The 24,918-nt window shown below is 40.4% G+C and overlaps 1 protein-coding gene across 2 annotated transcripts in view; it reads left to right on the top strand.

The window, feature by feature from the left end:
• LOC117929257 (glycerol-3-phosphate acyltransferase ATS12, chloroplastic) overlaps positions 1–24,918 on the top strand; it is a 55,777-nt gene that overhangs the window by 12,926 nt on the left and 17,933 nt on the right. For both annotated transcript variants that reach the window (XM_034849537.1, XM_034849529.1), the window contains exons 2-8: positions 1,848–1,945; positions 18,966–19,052; positions 19,189–19,286; positions 21,162–21,219; positions 22,697–22,798; positions 22,906–22,967; positions 23,069–23,179. In XM_034849537.1, coding sequence (XP_034705428.1) covers positions 1,848–1,945; positions 18,966–19,052; positions 19,189–19,286; positions 21,162–21,219; positions 22,697–22,798; positions 22,906–22,967; positions 23,069–23,179 — 616 coding nt within the window. The remainder of the gene's footprint in view (positions 1–1,847; positions 1,946–18,965; positions 19,053–19,188; positions 19,287–21,161; positions 21,220–22,696; positions 22,799–22,905; positions 22,968–23,068; positions 23,180–24,918) is intronic.

The raw sequence follows: 24,918 nt of genomic DNA, 5'->3' as shown, positions 1-24,918 counted from the left end.
TCACTTTCTTGAGCCTATTAGCTAGCACCTTAGCCATCAATTTGTACAGCCCCCCAATAGGCTTATAGGTCTAAAATCCCCAAGGTCCTCAGCCCCTCCTTTCTTTGGTATTAGAACCAGAAACGTGGTATTGAGGCTCTTTAAAAAAGAGTTTTGTTCATGGAACTCCTTAAACATCTCCATGACTAACTCTTTTACAAATTCCCAATAGTTTTGCCAAGCCCAAAGCCCAACATTAAAGCCCTATCATTTTTAACTAGCCCAAAATTTTATTTTCTTAATTAATAAAATTATGACTTTACCCTAACTTAAAGATGGGGTGTTACAGGTTGTCATCTGGTTTATGTATTTCTTTAAGGCCTTCCTTTTCACTTATAGGCCTTTAGTTTCTCCTCTCTCTCTCTCTCTCTCCCCCTCATATATATATATATTTGCTCCGGATACTTTCCATGTACTCAGTTCTCTTCCTTCATGTCAATGCTTTATATTTACTTGATTTACTCATTAGAAAATGTATTTTTTTCTTGATAGAGGAACTATGTTGTAGATTTACAGAAAATAAGTGGGATACTTGAACATGGACAAATATATACCCCAATTAAGGTGAATTACAGGCTGGGTGATGAAGGCATAATTTCCCCAACATCTGTGGCTATGTATTACAGACTTGTGGGAAGATTGATCTATTCATTTCTCATTAGTCAATTTATGTATTAACCCAATTCTCACTATTTGGTAGTTCCAGGTGGGGTGTTGAAGCACTAAAGGATGTTTGCATCTTGTAAAGAATAGCTTGTCCCTCTCTGCTGCATTCTTTTACAATTCAGTGAAAGGAATTGTTTGTTTCTGATATGAAAAAAAAAAAAAAAAATGGAAGATGAAAAGTAGTGCTTCAAGACATGGCTTGGACTCTTGGCAAGAGATAGTACAGGCAAATCACATGAGAGTTAAGGTCAATATGGATGCTGATTGTCCTAGATCCATTATAAATAGAAAAGTAACCTTCAATTATCATGCTGTTGTTGGTGAGAACCTTTTAAGTTGGAGAAGTAAACAAACAGTCCTTGGTAGTTGAGTTTACTGTAATCCATGGTATCTATGCGGTTATTTGATTGGAGATTCTTTTTAAAAGACTGATTTTAGAGGTTAAGCTACCATGAGTTCATATTGTAATAATAAGCCTGCAATTATCAAGCACATAATCCAATTCACCGGTGATAAGACTGGACATATTGAGGTGGATTAATAAGTTATAAAAAGGGGAAAAAATAAACTCTGGGAAGATTTGTTCTCTATTTGTGAAAGCCAAGATCAACTTGTGGTGTTCTTTGCAAAGGGAGGGACAGTTCATGTGTTTGAGTGCTCAACAAGTTTGACATGCATGATATACACAAATCAACTTAAGGGGCAGTGTTGAGGGTGTAATAAGTCTATAAGTTGAGGATATAGTTGCAATAACAATGTATTTGAACAAACTTTAGGGTTAGCCTGAATGTTATAGCAGCCATGCCTTATTTTCTTCTCTTTCTTTTTTATTCTCTTCTTTTCATTTCCTCTTGACCAAGCAACTGTTATGCTAATAAATTATAACCTAGCTATCCAGCACCCATTATATTTCTATCTTCTCCTGCTCAGTTGTGTTGTGTGTAGTTATTCTTTCATGATATAATAGCTCAGCAAATAATTAACTAATTATTACAATCCTATATTTAAGAATGAAGATTTGCCTTTAACATTTCAAATAATTTTATAAAGTTTTTATACATATAATCATTTCTGTTTGCAGCATGCCTTTATTTTGAAATTTAATCTGGAGGACTCACTTTCTTGTTTTGTTTTCATTGCAGCATTACTTGCTGGAATCAGGGAGGAAACAGAAGCTGGCAGGCTTCCTCCAAATGTTGCTTCAGGGATGGAGGAACTCTATCAGAATTATCGAAATGCAGTAAATAAGTATTCTTAAACTAAACTCGTGTTCTAGCTTATGTTGCCGCTTGCAGGGTGTTATAGAAACATCTGGATACTGCTTGTATAGCAAATGAGTAGATGATATGCCTAACTATCTTTCTTTAAAAAGTTTGAAAGGGTCTATAAGGAGTAATTTTGTTCATTTTACATTTGGTCTAATTTGTTTATAGAAAATACAACTACGTCCTTAGTTGATTTTATTGATTGGTTGGGGTTGGATTGAAGGAGGGAGTATTTTTGTTTTCCCTATCCTTTTTGGTGCTCTTTGGCAACCGTTGTATACACTGTGTGTACTTTGGTGTGCCCCTTTTGGCGCTTTTATATTTATAGTATTGCCATTTACTTATCAAAAAAAAAAAAATTACATTTGAATCTGGCAACTTCCCTTTTTATGGTAGATTACATCACCTAATAATTGGTGGTCTAACTTCAGAAATAGGACCAGCCTAGATAAGAATACCACTTGGTAGTTGACACTATCAGTATGTAATTTTTTAATTTTTCCTTTCTTTGAAGCCTCAGTGGATGGTCAACTGAACTTGCAGTTTGCATATTTTCTTATTTGGGTTAGCTACAATTGCAATTTTATATGTTGATGATGCCATTCTTTTTTGAGGGGCAAGTGAAGGGCAGTTGTTGCATTTGAATTGGATTCTCTTGTGATTCGAGGCTATCTCTAGGCTAAAAACTATTTGAGAAAGAGTGAGCTTATTCCAGTTGGAAGGATAGAGAATATGGAAGTTCTAGTGTATGAATTGGGTTATCAGATTGGGAGACTTCCTTCTACGTATTTAGGACTCTCATTGGGCAACCCATTTAAATTTTTGATAAGCAAGCGAATATATAAAAAAAGGCAAAGAAGCCTCAAAGCATACAGGAAGTATACGAGACTACCACCCCCTCAAAACAAAAAACAAAACAACCCAACCCCTATTTGGAGGCTAACCACTCCAAGAAACCTTTAAGAGAATTCGACTCCATATCAATGTACACTTTAGCCCAACCCCAAATGTTGTATACAAACGAAGTTTTTAACTTCTGAAAAGCCAACACTCCCCTCTTAAACGCTAGCCTATTTCTCTCCTTCCATATAGTCCAGAAAATGAATAACGGAATGGATTTCCACATTTTTTTCCTTTTTCTCCCCACAAAAGAGCCTTTCCAACTACTAAGAACCTCCTTTACAGAATTTGGAAAAACCCACTGTACACCACACAACACAAGAATGATGTCCCACAACCCTTTTGCCACTGTACAATGTATTAATATATGATTGATCGTTTCCTCTTCGCACCCACACAAAAAACACCGGTTAGGTAATTGCCATCCTTTTCTCTGTAGCCTATCCAAAGTAAGAACCTTCCCCCAAGTAGCTTCCCACGCAAAAAAAGCAATTTTGGTTGGAACTTTGTCCACCCAAACATTGCTATGAAGAAAGCCCGCTCCTTGAGTATTTGCCAACACGCTATACGCTTCCTTGATTTTAAACAGCCCGTCCTCACCTTTCTTCCAAAAAACCGAGTCATCTTCCAAATTTACTCTATAATCCCTCAACTCAACTAGGAGATTGTCCACCAAGCCCACCTCCCAATCATTAAAGTCCCTTAACAACCTTATATTCCACCCTCCTTGACCCACATTCTGATCCCAACATTCCTCCACTGTAGCATTCCTATGGGCAGTCATGGAAAAGAGGTTTGGGAAGCCTTGGGACAGCACATTGTTTCCGCACCAACAGTCAGTCCAAAACCTTATTCTATTGCCTTTTCCCACCTTGAACACCATATTTTCCCAACACCAAGTGGACTCCTTCAATATCTCCTTCCAAACTCCAACTCCAAGCACCCCATTTGCCTTCCTTGTCCTCCACCCAAACTCCCCTTGCCCATACTTAGCCTCAAGCACTTTTTTCCAAAGCTCCTCCTTAGCACGCGCAAATCTCCATATCCATTTGCCTAGGAGAGCTTTGTTCAAGCAAGCAAGCTTCCTTAGACCTAACCCTCCCTTTTCTTTATCCGCGCACACCGCCTCCCAATTGACTAGGTGAGCCTTATTCCCCCCATTGGCTCCACCCCACAAAAAGTCTCTTTGAAGCTTTTCAATCCTCCTTGCCACTGACTTAGGCATATGGAAAACCGACATTTGATACAAGGGGATGCTGGCCAGCGTGCTCCTTATAAGAGTAATTCTCCCACCTTTGGATAGATATTGACGTTTCCAAAGGGCAAGCCTCCTCCTTATTTTCTCCTCCACCCCATCCCATGCAGAAGAAGCCCTATATGACGCCCCAAGGGGCAACCCCAAATAAACAGTAGGCAGCTGCCCCACCCTACACCCAATTTCAGCCGCCATTTCAAGCACCCCTTCCACCTCCCCTACCGGAATAACCATGCTTTTGTCCAAATTAATCTTTAAACCTGAGGCTGCTTCAAACCAAAAGAGGATCCAACTCAAATGCAGCAAAGACTCTTTCTTTGCCTCGCAAAAAACAATTGTATCATCCGCAAACAGGAGATGCGTAATATTGACAGCCTGCTCTCTTCCTCTCCAAATCCTGCAGCCATGGATGAACCCCCCTTCAACGGCCCTTGTGATGAGCACACTTAGAACTTCCATCCCCATGACAAATAAGTAGGGGGAAAGGGGGTCCCCTTGCCTTAACCCTTTTGTACTTGAGAAAAACCCAGCTGCAACCCCGTTTACCAGCACTGAATACTTGACAGTGGATATACAACTCCATATCCATCCTATCCATTTTGATCCAAAACCCATCTTTTGCATGACCTTTAGCAAAAATTGCCAATTGATGCTATCATACGCCTTCTCAATGTCCAATTTACAAATTATACCTTTCTCTCGCCTTTTTTGCCAAGAGTCTATAACCTCATTTGCTATTAGAGAGCCATCAAGAATCTGTCTCCCTTTGATGAAAGCATTCTGATCAGGAGAGATCACCTTTCCTATAACTTTTTTAAGCATATTGGCCAGCACCTTAGCCAATAATTTATACAAACCCCCGAGCAAACTGATTGGCCTGTAGTCACCTAAGTCCTCCACCCCCCTTTCTTCGGTAACAATACCAAGAAGGTATGATTCAGGCTCTTAATGAATGAGTTCTGTTCATGGAACTCCTTGAATAAACCCAAGATGTCCTCCTTGACAATCTCCCAACAACTTTGCCAAAAAGTCACTGTGAATCCGTCTGGACCCGGGGCTTTGTCCCCATTCATCCCCATTAATGCTGCATAGATTTCAGCATCAGAAAATGGGAGCTCAAGGCCATCCGCTTATGAGGGGCTGATCTGTTTTAGCAATAGTCCCCCTATATCCGCCTTCCATCTCGGATTTTCCGAGAGGAGATGCTGATATGCATTTGCTATTCCTTCCCTCATATCTTGTTCCTCTGTGATCCTCACCCCATTTATCTTAATTTTAACCAGGGCATTGACTCTCCTACGGGCATTGGCCATGCGGTGGAAGAACACCGTGTTCCTATCCCCTTCCCTTAACCATAATTCCCTTGATAGTTGTCTCCAATGCACTTCTTCCATCGACACCCACTTTATATAATTCTCCTTAGCTTCCTTTTTGTGACCTAGCTCCTCCTCCGTTAAATTTCTCTCTTCTTCCACTAAATCCCAACGCTCCACTTGCTGAAGAGCTTCAGCTTTGTTTTTCTCCACTCTTCCAAAGACCTCCTTATTCCAGATTTTTAAATTTTGTTTCAACCCCTTCAGCTTAGTCGCTAATCTGTAGCTCGGCTTGCCTCTAACCACTATCCCTTGCCACCACCCCTTTATCAGCTCTTTGAACCCTTCAGTTTTGAGCCACATATTTTCGAATTTGAAGGGAGACGACCCTCTTTGAAGAATTTCTGAATTCCTTTATTGATCCTTTAGGTACACACCATACACATATATATACACAAATGACTGAATAAGAAAAAATCAATCTAGCTTGATTCTCTCCTAAAATTAGGAAACTGAATCATCCTAAATGATCTCTCCTTTTTTATTCCTAAAATACTTTCCTAAATTAAAAACCCTAACTTTGAATGCCAAATTTCAACACTCCCCCTCAAGCTGGAGAATATATATCATATAATCCCAGCTTGCAAGTTAAGTCTTCAAAGTTAGGCCTAGGTAAAGCTTTGGTGAGGATGTCTGCGGTTTGGTGCTTGGTAGGAACATAGTTCAATCTAACCGTCTCACTAGTCACCTTCTCTGTGATGAAGTGTCTGTCAATCTCAACATGCTTGGTCCTGTCATGATGCACGGGGTTCTTTGCTATGCTTATAGCTGCTTGATTATCACACATCATCAGAATTGGAGATGAACTCGTTTGCCCCAGTTCACTAAGAACCCTTTTTATCCAAATCCCTTCACAGATTCCCTGTGCAAGAGCTCTGTACTCAGCTTCTGCACTACTTCTGGCTACAACTGATTGCTTCTTACTCCTCCAGGTAACAAGATTTCCCCAGACAAAAGAACAATATCCAGAAGTGGACCGCCTGTCAATGATGTTTCCTGCCCAATCCGCATCTGAGTATACTTTAGTGTCATGGTTCTCTGTCTTTCTGAAGAATAGACCTTTCCCTGGTGTCATTTTTAAATATCTAAGAATCCTGTAGACTGCTTCCATGTGTTCCTCAGTGGGGCTGTGCATGAATTGACTTACAGCACTCACTGCAAAGCCAATATCTGGCCGAGTGTGTGAGAGATAAATCAAGTGCCCGACGAGCCGCTGATATCTCCCCCTGTCTACCGGTGTACTTTCTTTCTCGATACCAAGTTTCTTCTGACTATCCATAGGAGTATCAATTGGTTTGCATCCAAGCATACCGGTCTCCTTAAGAAGATCGAGTATGTATTTTCTTTGAGAAACTACAATTCCCTTCCTTGATCTAGCCACTTCCATACCAAGGAAATATTTCAAATTTCCAAGGTCTTTAACTTCAAACTCCTCTGACAAATACTTCTTCAAATTCTGTAATTCCTCCATATCATTCCCAGATAGAATAATATCATCAACATAGACTATCAATATGGCCATTTTCCCGGCATGAGACTTCTTGACAAATAGAGTATGATCAGCCTGACCTTGTTTGTAGCCCAGCTTCAGGACTGCTTTTGTGAATCTATCAAACCAGGCTCGGGGAGATTGTTTAAGGCCGTACAAGGATTTTTGGAGTTTGCAAACCTGATTCTTTGCCATACTTCCTTCGAAACCAGGTGGTATTTCCATGTAGACTTCCTCTTCTAGGTCACCATTTAGAAACGCATTTTTTATGTCCAGTTGTTGCAAGCACCAATCTTGATTGACAGCCAATGAGAGAAGAATCCTGATAGTGTTCAGTTTTGTAACAGGAGCAAAAGTCTCCTGATTGTCTATCCCATAGGATTGTGTAAACCCTCTAGCTACCAAACGAGCCTTGAATCTCTCGACTGATCCATCTGCTTTGTATTTTATGGTGAAAATCCACTTGCACCCCACGGGCCTCTTCCCAACCGGCAAATCTGTGATAGTCCACGTCCCATTCTTCTCAAGTGCATCAATCTCATCTTGTACTGCCTTCTTCCATTCTGAAATTTTTAATGCCTCTTGTATTGTGTTGGGAACCCGAGTATCATCAAGAGAAGTAGTAAATGCTCTGTAAGATGGTGATAGCCCTTCATATGTAACATAATTCCCAATTGGATGATCTGTACATCTCCTAACACCCTTCCTCAATGCAATCGGCAGAGTAGAATCATCAATGCTGGGAATTAACACCTCTCCAGCCCTATCCTCACCTATGTTCTCTTCAGGAAGACTTGAATTGGAGTCAATATATTGGCCACATGTTGACTGTGATCCGTGCTCTAATTCCTGTCTTTTCCTCCTCCTGATGTAAACTTGTAAGTTCTCATTAGCAAGTTGTGGGGCTATAGGTTGAATAGGCATGGGAGACTGGATGGTCACAGGAGATGGCTGGACTGATGACGGTATGGGTGTGGACAACTCAGTGGGCGCGAATTGGAAAGGATTTGGTGACTCTGAGTGAAAAGAAGGTACACCCTCAAGAAGAGACTCCCAAACTTGATGTTCATTCATGCTCTCCCCCTGAACATGAGATTTGGGATAGAAGAAGACATGTTCAAAGAAAGAGACGTTCATGGTGGTGTAAAATCTTTTGTTGATTGGAGAATAGCATTTGTACCCTTTTTGGGTTGGAGAATACCCTAGGAAAATGCACTTATTCGCTCGAGGAGCAAATTTGCTACGATTTTGAGGATACACATGAACGAATGCCGTGCAACCAAATACTTTGAGTGGTAAATCAGAAGAGGCTGCACGGGTGTGAGGAAATTGTTTTAAGAAAAGTTGACGTGGGGATTGAAAGGTAAGCACTCTGGATGGCATACGGTTAATCAAATAAGTAGCTGTGAGAATAGCTTCCCCCCAGAAATAGTTTGGAATATTAGAGGAAAACATAAGGCATCGGGCAACCTCCAAGAGATGTCTATTCTTGCGTTCAGCCACCCCATTTTGTTGTGGGGTGTCAACGCAAGAACTTATGTGGATAATGCCGTGATTTGAAGATAAGTACTGAGACTACTAGTAAAGTATTCCTTTGCATTATCTGACTTGAGGACTTGAATTTTGGAATTGAATTGATTTTGAACCATAAGATGGAAGGTTTGAAAAATGTGCCCGACCTCTGACTTTTCTTTCATAAGGAAAACCCATGTTACCCGTGTATGATCATCAACAAATGTCACAAACCATCGAGTGCCAGAAATATTTTTTATCCGGGAGGGACCCCACACATCACTATGTACTAGAGAGAAAACAGTCGAAGGTTTGTATGGGATTTGAGGATAGACTGTTCGAGTATGCTTTGCAAACTGACAAATTTCACAGTGATAAGATGCTGGATTTTTATTGATAAATAATTTGGGAAACAATTTTGCAAGGTAAACAATGCTAGGATGACCAAGGCGATAGTGTAACATTATAATCTCACTATCTTTATTGACCTTAGAATTTGACACAGAATTGAAAGACTCTAACATACTCTGAGACTGTACGCAACTTGCTTGAGAGACTTGGTTTGAGAATTGGCCACATGAGAGGAGGTAGAGCCCGGAACACAGTTCAGCACTGCCAATCATCTTCCCCGATTTCAAGTCCTGAAAAACACACAAGTTTGGATAAAATTTAGTAACACATTGGAGATCACAGGCCAATTTGCTAATGGACAAAAGATTACAATCCAAGTTTGGAACATGGAGAACAGAGTCAAGATATAAGTCTTTAGTAAGTTTTATAGAACTTGTCCCGGCAATTTTTGACTTTGAACCATCAGCAATATGGACAGATGAATGACCATTACTTGGCTTGTAATTTTGAAGAATGGTAGCATCTCCTGTCATGTGATCAGAAGCACCTGTGTCCACTATCCACAACTTCATTCCTCCTCGATTAGCAGTGAAGGCTACACCGGTAGTACTGCCACTGCCAACTTGGCTTAATAGTTTCTGTAGCATCTCCATCTGCTCTTTGTTGAATGGACTCGGCTCGGGAACAGATGTGCTCTCAGAGTTGGCAGCCACGTGTGCTTTGCCATCTCTGTCAGACTGTGGCTTTGGTTTCCAATCAGTCAGTTTGCCATGAAGCTTCCAGCAAGTCTCCTTATAATGGCTTGGTTTCTTACAATAATCACACCAAGGCCTATCCCGTTTCTGACGATCTCCACCACTACTATTAAATGACCGAGCCGCAAGGGCAGAGGCATCCAATGTTGGGGCAGGTTGCTCTTTGGATCCCATCATCACTTTCTTTCTACTTTCTTCACGTCTAACCTCTGAAAAAGCCTCCCTGAGACTTGGCAGGGGTTTAATGCCCATGATTCGGCCTCTAACATCATCCAATTCCCTGTTTAGTCCTAGGAAAAACTTGAACAGTCTCTTTTGTTCCACAATTTTCCTGTATGTTGCTGCATCATCAGGACATTTCCATGAGTGAGTCTCGAATAAGTCAAGGTGCTGCCAATACCTTGTGAGTGTGTTGTAATACTGAGTAACTGTCTGCTCTCCTTGGCGGAAGTCATGTAGGGCTGATTCAACCTGAAAAAGTTCTGAAATATTTTCAGAACTTGAGTAAGTTTCTTTGGCTGCATCCCATATGTCCTTTGCAGTCCTAAACAGTAAGAAATTTTCACCTATGTCATTGTTCATGGAATTGATAAGCCATGACATGATCATGCTGTTTTCAATCTTCCACTTCCTGAAACCTGGTTCTGTAGTTTCTGGCATGACTGCTTCTCCAGTGAGGTACTCATCCTTTCCTTTACCGCAAATGAACAGCAACACAGATTGTGACCACTGTAAGTGGTTATGGCCATTTAATTTGTGTCCTGTGATGAGAATAGGAGAGGAATCACTGCCACCAAGGTTTGGAATTTCAGATCTGCCTCCTAATTCTGGTGACGTGATGCTGGATACTTGTGATGATGCCATTCCGTATTTCGTCATGGACCGGAAAGGTAGAAGAACACTTCCCAAGGCACGTGCAGGGATTGGAGTTGAGGAAAAATAGCCGGAGGATGTCGGAAAAGCTGATCGGAGGGCTCGCGGAGGCAAAAAGACCCCAAAAGAGGCACGTGCAGGGCTTGGATGGCAGAAACAGGTACGTAGGGTGGCTGGTCGGCGTTAGGCGAGCTTGGAGTAGGAAGCGCGTCGCCGGAAAGTGGCTCACGTGCCCTCACGCGCCGGCGCGTGAGATGCAGTCGCCGGCCGGAAAAACGCGCGTGGGCGGCGCGTGGATGGTTTTCTGGCTCCGGTGTTTTGGGAAAAGTTGTACATCCTCCAGACGCTCCTTGCAGTGTGAAAAAACCGTCGCCGGAAAAGTTCGCCGGAAAAGTTGCCAGCGGTGAATGTTTTTCTGACGACGATTCGACCGACCGGAAAGCGTTTTCTCCCTTGGCTCTGAGAACAGGGACTGATGACCGGAATGAGAGATAGTCGGATTGAGAGATGGCCAGAGAGATTTGGCCGAAATGAATGATGGCCTGAATAAGAGGTGGCCAGAAGGGATTTGGGTTTTAGAAAACTGGCTCTGATACCATGAAGAATTTCTGAATTCCTTTATTGATCCTTTAGGTACACACCATACACATATATATACACAAATGACTGAATAAGAAAAAATCAATCTAGCTTGATTCTCTCCTAAAATTAGGAAACTGAATCATCCTAAATGATCTCTCCTTTTTTATTCCTAAAATACTTTCCTAAATTAAAAACCCTAACTTTGAATGTCAAATTTCAACACTCTTCTTAGCCCTCCACCCTCTAACAGAATCGGGAAATGATCCGATGTTGGACGGGGCAATCTCCTTTGATGGACCCTACTGTATTGGTCTAGCCAACTAGGAGTCGCTAGGAATCTGTCCAACCTGGCCCGCGATTGATTATTGAGCCCCCCACTCCAAGTGAACGATCCCCCTTGCAATGGGATACCAACTAGCCCTAAATCGTCTATGATCTGGGCAAACCTCCTCATAGCTGAAGTAATCCTTCCAATTCTACTTCTTTCAGCTTGGTACAACGTTGTGTTGAAATCTCCTCCTAAGCACCACGGCTCCTCCCACAATCCTTTGATTGCCCTAAGCTCCTCCCATAAGCACTCCCTATCTTCTCTGGAGAGAGGCCCATAAACCCCCGTGAAGACCCAGATTGCACCATCTTCCTCATTCCTGAATCTACAGGAGATGGAAAATTGACCCTCTTCCACCCCCAACATCACCAACGATCTTTTGTCCCAACAAATCAAAACACCTCCTGCCATCCCCAAAGCATTCAAAACCTTCCAATCAAGAAATCTCCCTGGCCCTAAACTCCTCACCACCTCTTCAGATATCACTTGCATCTTCGTCTCTTGAATACAGAACAGGTCCACCTTTTGGTTTCTGATAACTGACTTAATAACTTTCCTCTTGGACCTATCATTCACACCCCTCACATTCCAACTCAAAATTCTTAACTTCATTGGACACTTGCATTCTGGTTCCCTCTACCCTGGATAGGGCCTTTTTTCTTAGATTCCCCCTCATAGTTAACAGAGCACTCCAGTCTCTTAAGCTCTCTTTCAAACCTTGATGCCTCCAACAGGCCTTTACCTACAATCTTTTCCCTTCTTTTTCTGATTTTGCCCAAGAACACAGTATTTCCTTCTCCAGGCCTTCTGTAGAAAAGCCTAAGAAGTGACTGAATTTAATCAGGCTACTCTCCTCCCAGTTCAGTTGGTCTTCCTTTCTACCCTCTTAGAGCTCCGTCTGGTCTACAATCCACCCCGAGTTTCTTCCTAGAGGGTTGACACTGTTGACCTCAACCAGATCCCAACAGCCCTCCCTTCTCCCTATATGTTCTTCTGCATTTGGTCTTTGTGACCCACTTCCAATCAATACCCCCTCCCTTCGCATCCCAGAATGGTCGTAACCCTCCCTCTCCGGAGACCGACCAACACAAAAGAAATTAGAGGAAGAAGACCCTTGTGCCCTGAAACCCCCCAGATTTACATCTAAACCATACCTCGCAGCTTCTTCCTCTATCATCCTTTCTGCCCTCTGATGATTTAAATCCGTCTGCTGCTTTCTCCCCATTTCCTCTTCTTTGCATCTGACAAACTCCCTTTCCCTATTGTCAACTTTATCATTACCGTTGGGGCCAGAGGATAAGGATTTTAAAAGAAGCCCATTGTCCAATAAATGGGCCTGGGCTAGGATGGCTTTCCCCTTCTGGAGATAGCCCAGCCCATCGTCTGCAGCTCGCCCCGAGCTTCTAGGTTGACGCGGCCCAAATTGAACCCCCTTTGGGGTTTCACTTCCTGAAATTATTGAGGGCCCAGAAGCCCAATTCAACTCCCGGCCTGGCCCCGCGGACCCATCATACGAACCGGGCCCCCGCATCAAACCCACTTGCGACTGTGAGCCCATAGCTGCGGAGCCCACATCCTGCGTCAGACGACCAGTCCCGTCCTCTGACTGACGCTGCGCCTCGATCCCCGCACCCGCCATCTCCTCCACTCTCGACCCGGCGCGTGGAACTTCATCACCACTAACCTCCCCTCTGTGACAACTCCACAGGCCGTGCTTCCACCCCTCCTCCTGCCTTAACGACGGCACCACCTCCCACCAAAGGGATAGGGAGTAGGACATCCCTTCAACCCCTATCTCCAGCGAACCAGGGATATTTTCACCGTCCGATCTGATCAAGATCCTAGCCCACTGCAAATCCTCCATGCTCTCCGTCTTTGGGTCAACATCTAGAAACCCGTCGCAAGCATCTCCCACCCTTCTCAACATCGACGGAACCCATAGCGAGATTGGTAGCCCCAATATCCTCACCCACACTTCCTTTCTTACCTCTCCTTCCATACACCCCGATCTTGGATTCCACCACTCTAAATCCACTTGAACTCCTCCCACCACTTTATTACCAGAAAGATGAACCCTTCTTGCTTCTTCCTCGAGCTCAAACTCCAGTAGTACTCGTCCTTTTCCCATACTTGCAATCCCCATTTTGCCTTTCAATCCCCATGCCTTTGCCATTTTCCAACCCAAATTTTCCAAATCTTCCCCTTTTGCATTGCTAGGGCTCCAACTTCCAATCAAGCAATGCTCCAACCTACTGATGTTTCTGCTTAGCTCCTCCCGTTCCACCTCCACTCGAATGATATTGGACCCCTTATTCCCCCACCCCTTCACCGTGTCCGCAAACGACCTTCCCTTCACCATATCCGGACGCGGCCTTCCCAAAGCCCTCACTTCTTCTTGTTGTACCTTTTTGCCCAAGTTGAAATCCATCTGGCGCAGAGCCTCCACCATCGCCGTCCAACCTCCCTTGTCCCCTTTGCCCTTCGGGATACAAATACTGTATCTCTTCAACTCCAAATCGACGACCCCTAATCGCAAAAAACAACCCGCCCTGTTAGTTACACGCACCAGGGAGATCTTCTCCCCTTCTCCTTCCATCCCTTTTCCCAACTTCCTACCTTCACATCCTCGATGCACTGCTGTAGTCCTTCCACGAAGAACCTTACGCTGTACAACCCCATACGCACCCAAGACGACACCCCTTTCTTACTTTCCGTTATGATTAGGGTTTTTCCTCCCCTCTCCACCATTTCCAACTCAAAAGTCTTGGATTCCACCTCGAAGCTGCTCGTCTTCCTTTTCCTCCTATTCTCCGCGCGACGCACATTCTCATCGCTGGCGGCCTCTCTCGCTCTCTCGCTCTCAGACTCTCTCTCTCTCTCTCTCTCATCGTGATCTTTTTCTTGTTTGTTCAGTTATATGCAACCCATTTAAATTGACATCCGTGTGGAATGTAGTGGAGGAGAGTTTTCAAAAAGATTGGCCATGTGAAAGAGGTGGTATTTGTCGAAAGGGTGAAGACTTACTCTAATTAGAAGTAGTCTACTCTTTCCAATCTACTAAACTATTGCATGGCCTTGTTGGTAATTCCAAGGAGCTTAAGTTTAAGGCTTGAGAAGATCCAAAGAGACTTTCCTATAAAGAAAGTGGTCTTGGCATTAGGAATCTTTTTGTTCTCAATGATGTTCTTTTGAGCAAGTGGAGTTGGAGATTTTCCATAGAAAGAAAGGTCTATGGTATCAAGTTAATATTAAGAATTTCAGGAAAGGAGGTTAGTGTTTTGGGGTGTTAAAGGAAGGTTTTGGTGTGGGTATGAGGAAGGCCATTAGGAGAAATTAAGGGGTTTTTGAAAACAGAATTCGCTTTATTGCGGGGAATGGGAGGACAATAAAGTTCTAGTTGGATAGGTGGTGTGGTATGTCATCTTTGAGAGATTCTTTCCTTGCTTTATTCGTCATATTAAGCTCAAAAAGATGCATGAATAGTAGATACATGGGAGTAGGAGGGGGAGAGGGGGGTCATTAGAGCCCATGTTTTCTTAGACAGTTCCACGATTGGGAGTTAGGGACGGTGGAGGGCTTTCTGCAAAAACTTCAAAAGTAAGTGGTGATTCAAGGTACACATGATAGGGTTGTTTGGTTTGATTCAAAGGGTGGAAAGTTCTTAGTTAAATTATTCTACTCTTTTTTGGTACTAGTGCTTCAAAGCCTTTCGTAGCTAGTGTGGTTTGGAACTCATGGATTTCAATGAGCATGGAATGTGTTGCTTTGGAAGCAACATGGGGAAGAATTTTGAATTCGGATCAGCTGAAGAGGAGAGGAGTGTCTTTAGGGAATAGATGTTATATGCATAAAAGGGAAGAAGTATCCATTGATCACATTCTTTTACATTGTGCATCAGCTAACATCCTGTGGCAATTGATTTTTTTTCTCTATTTGGGACTGATTGGGTGCTCCACTCTTCAATAAAACCAAGTTGGTAAGCTGGAATGGGCACTTTGTGGGGAAGAGGCGGAAGAAATCATGGTTAGCTGCCCCCTTGTGCCTTTTTTGGACAATTTGGCATGAGAGAAATCAGAGAGCATTTTGAAGTGTAGAAAATTCAGAACAATGGCTCAAATCCATTTTTATGTGCAGTTTTTTGGATTGTGTTATGCATTGTATAAGAGAGACATATATGTCTATGTTCAATTTTGTTGATTGGCTAGGTTTGAAGTAGGCAGGGGTTGGTTATATGCTTTCTTATCCTGTTCTTTTTGCTTGGGTGCCCTCTGTATACCCTCTGCAAACTCTGGTATGCCCCTGTGGTATCTCTTTTTGTAGCATCTTTTTTATATATTCAGTAGAAATATACTTTGTGCTTATAATAATAAAAAAAAAAAAAAAGTAAATTAACCCATAAATTACTTAAAATTAGAAAAGAAAGAAAAGCCATTGATGGCTTATGCAAGACTGAGTTAAGTTTGATAATCAATGCTTGATGTATTTCTATCACTTTAAAACTCAGCTCCCTTTGTATTTGTGGATCATCGGATTGAATACAATGAGGAATTTGTGAAAACAGTTCCATGCACTTCCCAGGATGTTATTCTCTGTCAGTTGACTTACCTCTCGGATCCCTACTCTTGATTTGCTGTCCATACTAGCCTATATAATCAGGTAAAGCTCAAGAATTTGCAGTAGATAAAGAATAGCAACTACTATATTACATGGGTTCAAGTGCATGTGTCTAGTATCTGATCCTTCACACCTCCAAATTCTAGAATATGGAAACTTTGGCTGAGAAGAATCTCAATAATGGGTACATTACTTGGAAAACAACATAATAAAATTAAAAAAGAAAAATCAATTGGAAGCAAAGATATCGTTGATAAAAACTCCCCTCCCCTCCCCTCATCCCTAAGTTTTTTTTGCCTTTTTTTGATAGGAAAAGAAAATGAAACTGGTACTGGAAGCACCTTTAAAAAGGGGGCACAATCCAAGTACAGATGTATGTGGAAAGTATGTGAAGCCAAAAATTAAAATAAAATAAAATTCCAAAGGGAAAATATAGGACTGATGACTAAACGCCTTAGCATTGACCCATACACTTGATGAAATCCAAAAGAGTAAGGTTGAATCCCCGGGGGAATCCTAACCCAATAAAAAAGGAAAAAAAAGAAAAAAAAAAAATCTTTAAGAAAATATCTTTCAGCAGCTGATATGAATGCCCCCCTTCTCTAAAATTTCTGCCGCTTTGCTCTCTCCAGGTATACAAAGAGGGCCATCCTCCACACTCTTCTATGCCTTCTCATGCACCCTTTTGATGTCAGTCTAATAGCACTTTTCTAGTAGTCCTTTCGAACACCCATTGAAAGCCAAAAAAAAAAGCAAGGAAAAGGTCCCATAGCACATGGGCTTTACACAATAAATAGAGATTTGATCTGCTGACTCCTAACTGGCTTTGCAGAAACAACATCTATTTACCAAAAGCTAGCCCCTCGTCATTAACTAATCAACTGTCAAAATCTTCAGCAAACTCTCATCTATCTTTGAAGTAGGGGAAGTTGAAAGCAATGTTTTAAAAGGCTAAAGGCAATCTTGAGGTGTTATGCCCAAATGAGGCGAGGCGTAAGCCTTGAGGCAAAAAGAGGCGTAAACCACAACTTAAACAAATAAATAATAGAAAATTATCAACAAAAAAAAATTATAAAAATACTCATAAAGTCATAAGAAAATTGAATAATGAATAAGGCATAAACTTCGTAATGATAGAATCAATTATTTGTCATTGCTAATAGATTCTAATTAGTTCTCTTCTCTCTTTTAAAGTTTATTTCTCACTCATGGTTTTATTAAATAATTTTCAACATTATTGTCACTATCACTAGTAGGATCCTCCAAGGAATATAATCATATTGAATGTCTACATTATCCTCCCTATTAGTGTTAATATCCACCCATTCTTCTTCTTGATCCATGAATTGCAGCGGTACTTTTTCTTATTTATCAATAATAAGATAATGATTATATATGTAATCAACCACTAAGACAGCTAATAATTCCCCTATTCTACCTTTTGAATCACTTTTTTTTCCTTCCATTTAAAAGATTAATTAGAAGTCAACTAAGCCCTTATTTCGTAAAAGGTTCAACTAAATTGGAACTCAATACAAAACTCATGAAATTTATATCAAAAGCCACAAAAGCATAGATTGTTATAGAACTTATTAAACTCATTGAATATTATGGTTTAAGTCACTTATAAAATATACACCAAAAGCCCATAAAGTTCGAAAACCCTTTGGATATATGAGGCTTAGGTCTCAATAAGCCTTGAAGTTATAGCCTCAAAGCTGTAAGCCTCAACAGGGTGAGAGTAAGCCCCAATTACCCTAACTGAGGCTATAGCCTCCAAGCTAATTTGCATGGACTTGCCTTGAGGCAAGTCTCAAGGCGTAAGCCTCAATAGCCTTTTAAAACATTGGTTGAAAGTAAAAAATGAAATAAAAAAAAAAATTCAAAAGCCATATAAAAGCAAAATAAGCATATCCAACAAGGATCCTATACCCATGCCCATGTATTGTCATGTTGTGTGGATATAGGTATGCCAAGTGAAGTCGGAGTCTAAGTATCACAAAGTAGTTGAATAGTCAATATCAGGGATTTGGGAAGCTAGCTGAGGCTATGAGTGTGTGTTTATTGAGAGACAAAGAGGGGGTCTAGTTTGGACTCTCCAGGATTCTGGCCTGGTATCTCCTGCAGAAAGAAAAACATAAAAACAAGTGTAAAAGGTAGGAAAATATGACTTAGGATCTACTTTGACAAGAAGTGTAAAGCTTAAGATAACCAAATAAACAATTATATAATTAATACTTTTTAAACTTTAAATAATCATAGATCTTGCACATAAGAAAATGTAAACTACTAAGTTAGAAAATGAAACCCACACTGGGAACTCGGATCATTGACTGATAGATATAGCCAAAACAAACTTTTCGTATGTTTTTCTCGGTGATAGAGCATCATAATTCTTAAATCATTGAATCTCTTATGAGAATATTTTTAATCTTTACATGTTATCACTGGTAGAACAGTTTTGTGATTGGCTCATTTCTGTCATCAAGGCCCATTACATTTTCTGTCTCTGGGCTGTTAAAATTTGGATGTTTAACCCAATAGAGGCATTGAGGGATGTTAATATGCTAATCATTCTCACAGTTTCTAATATTAGGACTCAGTTGGCACCTTGAAAGTAAACAATGTGGAAAGAAGGAAAGAATAATATATCTACGTAGGAGGATTGTTAAGATTTAACTAATAACTTCAAAACAAAGCTCCCTTATTGCAGTGCTTAGTGGCCTTCTGGATATTATTCTTCTCTCTTTTCTTTTTCTTATGATTTCTGTGAATACTTAGGCCAGCCAAAATCCGACTAAGAAGTGTATACAGATAGGTCCCCATCCGTTATAAAGCATTTGTATCTTTCATCATGTTTATGTTCTTTCATTTTATTATTTTCCTGATACAAAATAAATATGTTGTCTTTCCATCATGTGTACATCTCTGATAATTTCTATTGGCATGCCATCATCTTTCAGGTTTTTCAAAGTGGAAATCCCAGGGCAGATGAAATTATATTGTCAAACATGACTGTTGCCTTGGATCGAATTTTCCTGGATGTAGAGGTAAAGTTGGCCTGCATCTACTATTTTAAGCAGTTTCCAGAGCCTTTGATTTATATGGCACTTTAAGAGTGCAGATGAGGGATAAAATAATTAGCTTGTACATACATCTCTATGAAATATGAAAGTTATGTTTCAGGATCCTTTTGTGTTCGAACCTCATCACAAAGCACTGCGAGAGCCCTTTGACTATTATATGTTTGGCCAAAATTATATCCGGCCTTTGGTTGATTTCAGGTTCGTCAACTATGAACTGCGTATATAGCTCTGAGATTAATTTGGATTGAATATGAATTATTGCATTTGACTTGAAAAATGTGATTTCTCAATTGAAAATTAGTTGCATTTGACCATTTTGTGTATACAGACACCAAAAATAGTATCTTCATTCTTTTTATTTTTTTATTTTTTTTATAGTGTATTATTAGTGCTTTGATTCACAAGATTAAAGGTATTGGTACAAAGTGCTACGGATTCACCACATATTGATTTGGGCCTACGTTCTGCATTAACTTGCACAGAGGATGTTCTAAATGAACTCCATCCATAATCAGATGCCATATTGCTAGTCTACTCAGTTTGAAATTTGAAATGAGTTTTACTCCACTAGTTCTCACTTGATGAGAATTCAAAATCTGAGCTAGATTCCTTTGTGCTGCTGTGTGCTGCCTGCTTCATCAAAGTGGCATTTGAAAGGGTACTGCAGCATTCCAGTTCAGATCACTTAAAATTCTTAGTACCATTGATATGCATTTAAAAAGTTTCAAGAAACATTAGTCTCCAACAAATGGTTGAGATTGTACCAACATGACTGGCTGTGTTCCCCTTCTTGAGATTTTGGACCCAAAATGCCTACCTTTAGACTAAAGCATAAGTTCAAATTCTTACTTTTTATTTTTTTATATTTCTTCTGCAACCTTGACAAGCCACTATAAGGACATGTAATTGGTTGAAGAAGTTCAAAATATGGCAGTTGAATCTGGTCCACAATCCTCTCAAGACAAGTCAATGATAAGGTCCTTCATATGTTACTCTTGTTCAACTTCCTCAGTTCTTGCAATTGGAAATTGGTCTGAAAACTATATTGGTTCCATGTTCAGTTCAAACACCTGCAACCTGACAGGGACATCGTAGACCAAACTGATGCTTAACTAGCATAGGAACTTTTCGAGGAGGGACTGTACTTTTGTTTGATAGGAATCTCTTCTAACATGCTGGCATGTGTTCTGGATAAGCAGAGGATGTATCGAGGAGATACATACAATACATATGTACATACATACTATATAAGTGTGTGTGTACGTATAGATATAGATAGACATGGATGGCAAGTAACATGGATCAAGCACATAATGGATATGTTGAGACATGACTACTTTGTTTAGTATAGACAATTTTTTAAAAGTCTGCAGCTGCCTTGAGGCTTTTTGCCCCAAATAAGGCAAAGCCACAACTTGAATTTAAGAGAGAGAGAGAGAGAGAGAGAGAGAGAGACACTAATGAAATCACATGAAAATAAATTAACAAAAAAATCTTTAAAAATTCATAATAAATTGGTTGTGATCAATAGTTTATTTTAGTTCCACTTTATTGTGTTTTTTTTTCCTGAGAATACAACCATATCTAGACTTTCTATCCTCCTCCCCATCTATTTTGATGTTCAAGCAGAAGCTTACTTCTAGAGGCAAAAATCCAAGACCAAGCCACTAGTGCTCACCTCCTCCAACAACTTCTCTATTTCTTGTTTCAATTTTGTTTCTTTCTTCTTTTAAAGGATTAAATGGAAGCCTATAAGCCTTATTTTTCTTTCTTTCCTTTTTTTTTTTTTTTGTTTTTTTTTGTGTTGCTAAGGTTTAACTTAAACCCAAGATCCAAGGACTAAGACTTGTAAAACATATACTAAAAGCCAACAAAAGCCCGTAACTAATTAAAACCCATTGAATTTGTACACCTCAACAAGGTGACATAGCTAAATGATAGTAAAAACCATTCTTTGGTCTGAAACTTTCATTGATATTGAAAGATCTTCATGTGTGGGTTCAAGATATTCTATGCCGGTCCCCTACAATTTTACCTGGTACTTGTGTTAACTTTGAATCATCTATGTCTCAGCAATTCATATGTTGGCAACATCTCCCTTTTCTGTGATATGGAAGAGAAGCTTCAGCAGGTGCCTGATCTCAGTATTTAGTCTTCCTTTTTTCAGTGTCTTATGCTTCCAGTTGGTGGTGTTGATGGTGCTTGCATGTAACCTGTTCATTACTTTAAATAGTTCTGTGAATTGGCATGTTTTAATGCTATACAGTAGCTGAAGTTTACTCATTCATTTGTTCTCTATTGCTGGTTGGAACCATGAAAACCTTGCTTCCCTCTCTTTTTTGAGTGCAACATCATATTGTTTAGATTTAAGATAGACCTTTACTCATTTTGACTCTTTCAAGCTATTCACAATCCCTTATTGACATATTACTCACTATTGAAAGATTTAGTCTAGAAGTGGAACATGCTGATTTTATCAACTTCAATGTGCTGTTAATATTATGGTACATATGCATGACAAGTTCTGGTGAAAAACCCAATTACAGCAATACTTTGAGAAACTAGTTTGATTAAGGACGTTATGTGGAAGAGGAAGGAATTAAAAATAAGGTTCTGAACTCCCTTGAAACTTTGAACCTTTATTTGCCTTTTATCTACTGTCTTCTTTAGACTTTAGATAAACTTTTACTAGTCAATTGCATTTCCAGAGTGATTGACTTTTAACCTGAAATTGAAGCTTAATCTTGCCTATAGATGCATGATGCAGTGGCACTTGTCTATATTCTGTTCTAATGTATGAACTAGGATTTGACACCCTAGAGTGCAAGTGATGAACCTTAACAGGAAATTGGTCTTTTCCATGCTCCTTCAGAGAGTGATGATTCTCATGACTAGTCATTGCTCATCATGTTCAGCAGTCAACTTCATGAAGAACTAACTTTTATAGAGAAACCATGGAAGAAAATTTCATCTGTTTAGCTGAGGACATCTATCTAAAGTAGCAGATTAGAATGGTTTTATCCAAGGGCCTGAAACCCCCTACCATTTTGAGGAACCAGAAAATTTGAAGAATTATGTGGCCACTAACATCATCAAATGTCACTGTTAGAAAGGGTGTGAGTGAGTAGTACTATGGACCAGTACATGCAGAGTTTTAACTTTGGGTTTTTGCTGTCTTAGTGTCAATTCAGCATCAATTGGAAATGATTGTGTGAGATTCAGATTATATAAAACCTACAGGGTGTCTCTTCGTATGTGATCTGCTGATCCATTATTTTGTAGATGGTTCATCCTAGCAATTTCCGATTGTTGCCTAGTTCTCTAGTCATGCAATCAGCACACAGATAGAAGTCATAACAGAAATACTATTAAGATTTTATTTAAAATTATTGGCACATTAGTTTATTTTGTGTATTTATGCTTGGTCTACTGCTTTTTTGTGATTAGAATACTGCTTTGCCATAGAGATAATATACAGTTTTACTCTGTTTGCAGCAATTGCTTATCATATTATGCCCTTTCTGACTTAGGATACTATATTATTTTCTTGGACACACTTCCTGCTGCTTGCCTGGGTGTAACAGTGCTTTCTATCCCATAAAATGCAGGGTCACAATATTGTCCTGATTTCCAACCACCAAACAGAAGCAGACCCAGCTGTCATTGCCTTGTTGCTTGAATCAACAAATCCACTTATTGCTGAGAACATGGTGAACTTATTTTGTGTATATATTTTTTATTCTTAGCCGATTGTAACTGCAATACAGTAAGCATTTAGAACTCCTGGCATGACCCAATTCCAAATTTTGTACTGCAGATCTATGTAGCTGGAGATAGGGTTGTAACAGATCCTCTTTGCAAGCCCTTCAGCATGGGAAGGTGCACATAAAGCTTTTTTATTTTTTATAAAATGATTGAATTCTGTAGCATGCCCATGACCTGACTTGACAAGCTACACATGTTCAAATTTGTTATCCTAGGAATCTCTTGTGTGTGTACTCAAAAAAGCACATGAATGATGTCCCTGAACTTGCTGAGATGAAAAGAAGAGCAAACACACGAAGTTTAAAGGAAATGGCTTTGCTTCTAAGGTATCTTTCCATCCCTTTGTTATTGAATTTTGTTGAACTATGAAATGGGTGAATGCTTAATCTTATCCTTTTTTTTTTACTTTTATTCAGAAAAGGGGAAAAAACATTCTGTTTGATCATGCAAAAATTTCTCCTTTTTTTTAATAGGAAAATAAGAAAATATGTTAAAAGTGCCTAAGAGAAGGCGTAGCACAATACACATGAAGTATACAATAAACGCTCAGTGTAGGAGACAGGGACAAAAACAAAAAATAACCCTCTCCTTACTTTAAGCTTAACTAATCTACAAATTTATCATAGTCAATGTGTGGTCCTATGTATACACCTTATACATAAAATCAAATTTGATTGCTTGGTCAAACTGCTTAACATCATTAAAAGCCCTCTTGTTCTTTTCCTTCTAAAGAGTACAAAACAAGCACAAGGGAGCGACTTTCCATCCTTTTTGTCCATTTCTTCTCCCTGAAAGAACCATGTCAACCTAACAAGTTCCTTCTAACTGAAGAATGCATCACCTAAAACATCCAAAACCACCTCCTATCTGGAAAAATAATTGAGGAGAGATGGGAGAAGTTAGAGTTGTCAAGGGTGGTAGAAGTCGTTTTGTGGTGGAGTCCAAATCCTTCGAGATTTTGGTTGAGGATTTGGGAGGGAAGATGAAAGGATGTATTTGGGAGAGAAGTAGAGGTGTCTCCTCTTAGATTAGATTCGAGGAGGCTAGTTTACGTTGCTTACTGGAAGGAGTTGAAACCTGTTGTAGAGAGGTGACTGGATGGAGGGGAACAGGAAGTATAGAATGGAGCGTCTTTTGAATAAGGCAGGAAGGTTCATTCTATGCTTTATTTGTGATCTTGAAGCTAAAAATTACAACATAATTTTTCTTGAAGGGAAAGGACAGTCTAGTGGATGGAATTCTCTGGCCGAGAGGTTGAGAGGCCTTGGTGTGGCCCCGTTAGGAAGTTTTAATGTTACCAGTGGTCCAAAGATTTCGTTGAAGTTGAAGGGAGGTTCGAAGGTTCTATGGAGGGAAAAGGGGGTGGAGGTGAAGTCATTTGCAGATGTTGTTAGGTCGACCCCGGGAAGGGTAGGGGAGTCAGTTTGGTTAGAGGTAGGGGAAAGAGAAGTGCAAGGAAGGTTAGATCAGATGAGACAGTGTCTGGTAGGGTGGTAGGGTATTAATTCAGCTCCATTACCTGAGTTGAAATATGTAAGGAGTGGGACTCGTCGGCATTGAGCTTTAAAGGGGAAACTGTGGGTTGCTGTGTTAGGCAGAGGTCTCTTGTTGTTTGATTTTGAGTTGCCATTCGAGGCTGAGCGTGTCCTAGCCACAGGCAAAAAAAAGCATTAAGGAAAATTTTATTATTTTGGATAGATGGAACCTAGAGGTGGGGTGCCTTTGCAAGAACTCTAATGTTGATGAGGTTGGGTAAGGGTGGTCAGGCTCCTACTCCATTTGTGGAGTCTTGAAGTGTTTAAAAGAATCAGAGATGGGTGTGGAGGTTTCGTTGCAGTGGATGAAGATACCAGATCTTTATCTGAGTTGTAATGGGCTTGGATTCTGGTGAAGCGCGCGGAAAGAGAGTTTCCTAACTCTACTCATTGTTTTGGGGTCGAGTTGCTATTTTCTCCGGTTGTGGTGGGAATCTCCACCTTGGTTCACACAGGTGGTGTCGGCGAGAAGTTTCTGCGGGGAGGGCAGTCCAAGGGTAGGAGAAGAAATTGGTGGAACTTCACGTGCT

Source organism: Vitis riparia, chromosome 2 (genome assembly GCF_004353265.1).
Source record: "Vitis riparia cultivar Riparia Gloire de Montpellier isolate 1030 chromosome 2, EGFV_Vit.rip_1.0, whole genome shotgun sequence".
NCBI classification, from domain to species: Eukaryota; Viridiplantae; Streptophyta; class Magnoliopsida; order Vitales; family Vitaceae; genus Vitis; species Vitis riparia.
Note: the sequence above shows the minus strand (reverse complement) of the source record. Positions and strands in the feature narration are given on the sequence as shown.